Genomic DNA, 7389 nt, shown 5'->3' with positions numbered 1-7389 from the left:
GAACTTGTCTGATCTTTGTCCAGGTTTTTGGCAGGAAGATTCTAAAAACCTTGAAATTTCTTGAGTGACAGGAGTGTCTTTGTTATGCTAATAAGGTGGCTAATGGTGGAGCTCAAATAGCTTCAGAATGGTGCTGGTCACCAGAAGGACCAACCAGGTGATTAAAGGGCAGTGACCTCTGGCCAGACCAACCACTAGAAAGAAGAGAAGGCACTGGGTTCAAGCACAAGGTCAAGGATTTAATCAAACATGCCGAAGTAATAAAACCACAATAAAGCCCTGGCCACCAAAGCTCGGCAGAGCTTCCTAGTTGGTAAACATGTTGATATGCCAGGACGGTGACACAGCCTGACTCCGCAGGAAGAGGGCATGGAAGTTCTGCATTCAAGACCCTCCCAGACCTCCCTACATGTATTCTTTTTAGTAAAATTATAATTGTAAGTATAATGTTTTCCTGAGTTTTGGGAGTCATTCTAGTGAATTATCAAACCTGAGAGGGTCATGGGAGCTCCCAAATTTATAGCCAATTAATCAGAAGTGCAGCCTGGGAACACCCAAGCTGTAGCTGGTATCCAAAGTAAGCATTGTCTTCTGAAAGATATATTCCACGTGTTTAAGCTCCTTTAAAAACACAGGGTAGACCTAAAAATGTATCCACAGTTTATCAGTGGGTCATCCCAGGACAGTGAAAAGTATAATATTCACTTGGGGAAAGGAGAGGAATTGAGAGCTTATTTCTCTTTCAGAGATGTTACGAGGCAGATATAGCCCAGTTGTTTTCTTAATACAAACAAGAAGAGAATGTACTGATATTAACACAGGAAAAATTGCTTGACTGTCAAGGAGATAAAAAAAGAATGGAATCAATAGAAACTGTGCCAAGAACACAATAGCAAGTCTGCCTTTCTCTTGGTTATCAACTTTTTAGTGAAACTGAAAGTCACTCGGTCATGTCCGGTTCTTTGTGACCCCAAGGACTGTAGCCGGCCAGGCTCCTCTGCTCTATCAGTGGAATTCTGTCTTCTCCAGGGGATCTTCCTGACCCAGGGATGGAACTGGGGTCTCCTGCATTGCAGGCAGATTCTTTACCAGCTGAGCTACCAGGAAAGCCCATCAACTTTTGAGGAGTTTGGTAAAGTTCTAACATCAAGTTATCCAGTTTTTGCAGAAACATCATGTCAAAGAACTCTAAGTTGGCTTTTTACTTCTCTGAATTTAAATTAAAGTAATCTCTACCCTCTTAAATAATGCTGCATATCTGAGGTTTCATAAAATTTGAATCTAGGCATTAATCTGTTCAAAGTCACATAATAAAGCAACTGACTTAGTAGGTGCCTCTCCAGTTCTGTGATTCTTTAGTTTATGTTTAATTTTTAACCTTTTTTATAGTGATATATTTCACATATACAGAAAACTGCACTATTCAGGTTTTCTAATTCTTTTGTGTTTGTGTTCATTTTAGTGAGTTGCATTTTTCTAGAAATTTATTTATTCTTATGTTGTATTATTGGCATTAAGTTGTTCATTAGATCCATATATTAACTTTTTTGTATCTATGGGATTTAATGCTCTCTTTCTTTCACATCTGGCATTGGTTACTTGTGCATTCTCTCATTTTTTTTAATCAGCCTCCATAGGGGTATCAAGTATTATTAATCTTAATAACTTAATCTCATTTAATTAACCCTTTTATTTCCTTTCTTCTACTTCCTTTGAGTTTGACTTTTTTTCCACTTCATGCATTTAGATACTTAGTTCATTGATATCAGTCTTTCTTCTTTTTTATAAGCATTTAAAGTTAAAGTAATCCCTCTAGGCACAGCTTTAACTATATACCATGAGCAAGTTTTGAATGCAGAATTTTAATTTTCAGTCAGTTCAAAACATTTTTCTCCAAATGTTACAGCATATTTTTTTCTCAATGCTTTTGGGCACCAACAATTTCTGATAATTAAATCAATACTTTAGTGAGAAACTTAACCACGGAGTAAGTACTGCAGGCCCTTGGCAAAACTGTGAAGTAAGATAGATATATCTGTAGACCTTTCAGACCTTTCACCTTTTCTGTTTTTGTTTTTGTTTTTTTTTTCATTTTTGTCTTTTTTTGTGATGAGAACTATTAGGATTTACTCTCTGAACGATTTTCCTATATGTCCTACAGCACTGGTAACTATAGTTATCATCTTGTACATTATATCCCTAGAACTTATTTATCTTGTAACTGTAAGTTTTTACCTTTGATCTCCTTCTTCCAATTACCCCTCCCCCCACTTCTTGCCTATGATAACCACAAATCTCTTTTTTTAATGAGCAAAACATTTCTAATTTCAACTGAGATATCTCCTTTAACCCACAGTCAATAAACCCATGGGTAAAATAGAAGTGTATATCTTAATTTTTACATATATAAGTTACATTTTTGTAACTGATTTCCAGTTTAAGTACATTAATTCTGAAAACATACTCTGAATTACTTAAATCCTTTAAACTTTATTGAGACTTGCTTGAAGACCTATTAATGCAAGAGATTTATTGTAAATAGTGAATGAGTACAAATGTTTCCTGTGTGGTTTAAAACTATAAGTATCCTGTAATTATAGAGTACCATACTTTGATTTTCATTTAAAAAGAATTAATCAAATATCTTATATTCTTATGATAATTTGCCTGTTTTTCCAAGCACTCACAGAAGGAAAAATGTTAAAAATTACCCACTATGATTTTAGATTTCTTGTTCTAGCTCTGTAATTTTTCCCTTATACATTTTGAGGCTGTGTTTTTGATTGCATATAAATTTAGAACTGTGATTTTTTTTTTAGTGATCCAAAAATCTTATCATTTTGAGTTATATCTTTAGTTGGGTTTTTTACTATCTAATTGTATACTTTTTTGACTGGGCTAACCTAGAGTTCATAGTAAATATACACTTGAAGTGAAGTGAAGTGAAAATCACTCAGCCGTATCCGACTCTTTGCGATCCCATGGACTGTAACCTGCCAGGCTCCTCCGTATGGAATTTTCCAGGTCAGAATACTGGAGTGGGTAGCTGTTCCCTTCTCCAAGGGATCTGCCCAACCCAGGGATCGAACCCATGTCTCATGTGTTGCAGGCAAATTTTATACCAGCTGAGTCACCAGGGAAGCCCAAGAATACTGGAGTAAGTAGCCTATCCCTTCTCCAGGTCTTCTTCCCAACCCAAGAATCAAATCAGGGTCTCCTGCATTGCAGGCGGATTCTTAACCAACTGAGCTACCAGGGTTTAATGCTTATTATTCTTGGATTTCATATTTGTGAATTTGCCTATTCACTAAAATTCATTTGTAACCACAATACTTGTGGCACCTTCACAGCTATTCACAGACATGCACAGAATGATGAAAATTTTGATTCATCCAATATGTATATTCCTGACTCCATTATAATAAGGTGATGCTCTCCCTTCTTATTTCAGTTTCATGGTGTAACCAAATGTCCTTTTCATGGTCTATTTAATGACACATTTTTCACATTTTGTACTTTTTTGGTGAATTCAATGTCTGAAATGGTCCCCAATTATAGTCTTGAAATGCTATCTACTGTTTCTAAGTTAAAAGGGCTGTGGTGTGCTTTACAGGAAGAATATATATGTGTGTGTATTCAGAAATGAATTATAATGCTGTCAGTTGTGAGTTCAATATCACTGAATCAACCATATAGATTAAATAGCATATCTTTAAATAAGAAACACACATCAAAACAAAGTTATCTATTTTCAGTTGATGTAAGTTTTGGCCAGAATCTTGCAGAAACCTAATCCTGTATTTACCCTAAGAACAATGATTCAGTATTTGGTAATTCAGTATTCATGGAGAGTTTATCCAACACAACTACTATGAATAACAATAACCTACTGTGTTTAACTTTTCACAGGCTACTTGGAATTACTATTTATCACTTCAGTTGGAATCCAGAAACTTTGCCATCATATAGGTACTTTACCTTCCCTCCTTTATCCTATAATTTTCATGAGCAGCATCTCTACATACACTGAAAATCCTACTAGACAATGTTACTGTTTTTCTTTTCTGTCATGCACATCTCATATCAAAAATTTACAGGGGAAATCCAGTTTATTACATTTGTCCACATATTTACCATGTCTGTTGCTCTTCCTTCTATCTTGAATTTCGAATTACTTTGGTATCATTTCTCTTCCACCTGTGAAATTTATTTTAGCACTTACTTTAGTGCAAGTATCTTGGCAATTAATTATTTTAATTTTCCTCCAACTGAGAATGTCCCTTTTTCATCTTTATTCCAAAAAATTATTAATATCATTTTTGCTAGACCTAGAACTCTGGGCCTTTGAGCACCTTAAAAATGTTATTCCATTGCCTTCTGGCCTCCACGGCTTCTGAACAGAAATATGTAGTCATTCACTTTATTGCTCCTTTACAAGTGATGTCCATTTTTCTGATTGGTTCACTATTTTTTCTTCACCTTGGTTTTTAGCACTCTGATTTCGATGTGTCTATGTCTGTATTTCCCTGAGTTTATCAGGTTTGACATTTGTGGAGGTTCTTGAGTTTGTAACTTTACATCTTATATCAAATTTAGGAAGCTGTCCATCATTATTTCTTCAGACACATTTTTTCTCACACTATTCTCTCTTTCAGAAACTCCAGTGACACAGTGTTAGACCTTTTGATATGTCTTACAAGGTAATTTTATTTCACAATCTTCCCCCCTCCATTTCTCAGTTTGGATGTTTTCTATTCACCTGTCTTCAAGCATACTGGCCATTTCCTCTAGTCATCTCTACCTGGTATTGAAGATGCTAAGTAAATATTTTATTTCAGTTATCATGCTTTTCATTCTAAAACTTCCACTTTGGTTCTTTTCTTAGTATCTATTTCTTTGTTGAAACTTTTCATTTGTTTCAAGGAGTATTCACCCTTACTTCTTGAAGAAAGGTTTCTCTAATAATTTCAGCATCTGGATCATCTTGAAGAAAATGCTTGCTAATTTTCTTCCTCCTTGTATGTTGTTTTAATTTTTCTGCTACTTTGTATGTTAACTAATTTTAGATTGTATCTTGAACATTTTGAATGTTATATCAAGAGACTCTCCCTCCTGTTTAAATCATAGAGAGTATTTATTCATTTGTTTGCTTATTTGTTAGCTTATTATTCCTTGACAGACAGTAGACCCAATTAGGACCAGTTCACAAATTTTGACCTATCATCTTTTTCATCATAGTAAAAAATGTTTATCAGTTTTCACAGTCAATAGCCAAATAAAAAAATAAAAGATAGTTACAATTGCAAGCCAAATGGAAAAATGATTAACCTAACAATATAAAATAATTACATACAATTTGGGGGGTTAAGTAGAGACAGACAGTTCACTAAGTTGTGTCCGATTCTTGCAACCCCATGGACTGTAACCTGCCAAGCTCTTCTGTCCATGGGATCTCCCAGGCAAGAATACTGGAGTGGGTTGCCATTTCCTTCTCCAGGGGATCTTCCCGACCCAGGGATCGAACCCAGGTCTCCAGCATTGCAGGCAGATTCTTTACTGACTGGGGTAGGGGGTGAGGGGGTATAAGAACAAGAAAGCAAATAGAACAGGGTGGACGAAGAGTGGAATGATTCAGATTAATGGGGGTCTAACTGGATCCATTCTGCCATGGCTCCCTGGCCCTCACAGGCTCTCAACAGTCACATGAGATTTTAGGAATGCACCACACAGAATTGATTAGTGAAAGGGTATACCACATAGAACTGATTTGTTAAATATCACCCCTCCCTTACCCTCTGCCTCCAACATACTCCCTAGAGTACTACAGGCAGGGAAGACCTAAACTATTGGGAGGAATCCCTAACACTTTTCCAGAGTAGAATTTGGCTAAGTCCAAAAAGGGTCCCTCTTGTAAGGGTTTTGGGAAACTAGACACTGCAATTTTATTAGTATCGGTAATGTTTGTTTGGAGCAAATTCAGCTCCAGGAGCTGCACAGTTGAATGCAGGAGGAGTTCCACCAATTTCCCCAATTCCTTACATTGTAGCAGCTTGCCCAAAGCCTTCAGTTGTTGGTGGGGTCAATCCCAAGGTTCCATCTGGCATCATAGTGACTGGTCCTGGAGGAGCTGGGGTACCAGCTGGCACAAGAGCAGGGGGCATGGTGCCTCTGTTGTTTATGCCCACAGCACCTCCCATAGCCATCTGACCTATCTGTATCTCTTGCTCTCTCGCGTCAGGGAAGGTTCCCTTGATCCTTCCTGCTGTCGTCGCATCATTTCTTCTTGTTGCCGCCGCATCTCTTCCTCACGGCGCCTACGCTCCTCCTCCTGCCTGAGCTCCTTCTCCTGCCTGCGCTCCTCCTCCTGCCTGAGCTCCTCCTCCTGCCTGTGCTTCTCCTCCTGCCTGCGCTCCAGCTGCTTTCGTTTTTGCACTTCTTGATTGTGCAGCTCTTCCATCCTCCGAAGTTCTTCTTGACGCCTCATCAAATCCTGCCTCATTAGAATGACCTGGTGCTTATGGCGAGCAGCAGCCTCCATCTCCAGCTTCTCACGAGCTTCCTTGATGTTTCGGTCCACTTGGTCCTGCTGCTGCTTTTCCATCTCAGTAAGTGCCTTCCAGCGCATGGCATACTCATACTCAAAGGAGCCAGACTGTGCAAATCTGAGTGGCTGTTCTCGCTCTTTGTGAAATTGCTGATTCTTTATAACCAGCTTCTCTGGGAGTCCCTCTTCATCATCTAACTGGTCCATGGGCTCCACAGTCACAGGTCGAGGAAATGTGGTTAGCAGGAAGGAGCCTTCACTGCATCTGTCCAGAGCTTTCCGAGCAGCTGGCTTCCCTGAGAATTCAACAATGCCTTTTCCTGAGGGCCTGCCTCGATCATCCACAATGATCAGAATAGGTGAGGTTGTAAATGAAAGTGCATATATACACATGTTTTCATCTACCCAGCCAGTCAATGTCTTTTGGTTGGTGCATTTAATCCATTTATATTTAAAGTAATTATCAATATGTATGATCCTATTACCATTTTCTTATTTGTTTTGGGTTCATTTTTGTCGGTCTTTTCCTTCTTTTGTGTTTCCTGTCTAGAGAAGTTTCTTTAGCGTTTGTTATAATGTTGGTTTGGTGGTGCTGAATTCTCTTAACTTTTGCTTGTCTGGAAAGCTTTTGATTTCTTCATTAAATCTAAATGAGAGTCTAGCTGGGTAGTGTATTCTTGCTTGTAGGTTCTTTGGTTTAATCACTTTAAATATACCATGCCATTCCCTTCTGGCTTGTAAAGTTTCTGTTCAGAAATCCGCTGGCAACCTTATGGGAGTTCCCTTGTATGTTATTTGTCATCTTTCCCTTGCTACTTTTAATATTTTATCTTTGCCTTTAATTT

At 37.9% G+C, this 7389-nt stretch overlaps 1 protein-coding gene across 1 annotated transcript; it reads right to left on the bottom strand.

Moving 5' to 3' along the window:
• Window positions 1-6193: 6193 nt before the first annotated feature.
• LOC533093 (non-POU domain-containing octamer-binding protein-like) lies at window positions 6194-6952 on the bottom strand. The gene has a single exon (XM_059877409.1). The coding sequence runs from the start codon at window positions 6935-6937 to the stop codon at window positions 6209-6211; it is 729 nt and encodes a 242-aa protein (XP_059733392.1). The 5' UTR covers window positions 6938-6952; the 3' UTR covers window positions 6194-6208.
• Window positions 6953-7389: the final 437 nt, after the last annotated feature.

This window comes from Bos taurus, chromosome 18 (assembly GCF_002263795.3).
Source record: "Bos taurus isolate L1 Dominette 01449 registration number 42190680 breed Hereford chromosome 18, ARS-UCD2.0, whole genome shotgun sequence".
NCBI classification, from domain to species: domain Eukaryota; kingdom Metazoa; phylum Chordata; class Mammalia; order Artiodactyla; family Bovidae; genus Bos; species Bos taurus.
This window is presented reverse-complemented; position numbering and strand designations above follow the sequence as displayed.

Excerpts from the sequence above, each read along its gene's own strand:
- LOC533093 (XM_059877409.1), bottom strand. The coding sequence starts at position 6,937 with ATGTGTATATATGCACTTTCATTTACAACCTCACCTATTCTGATCATT.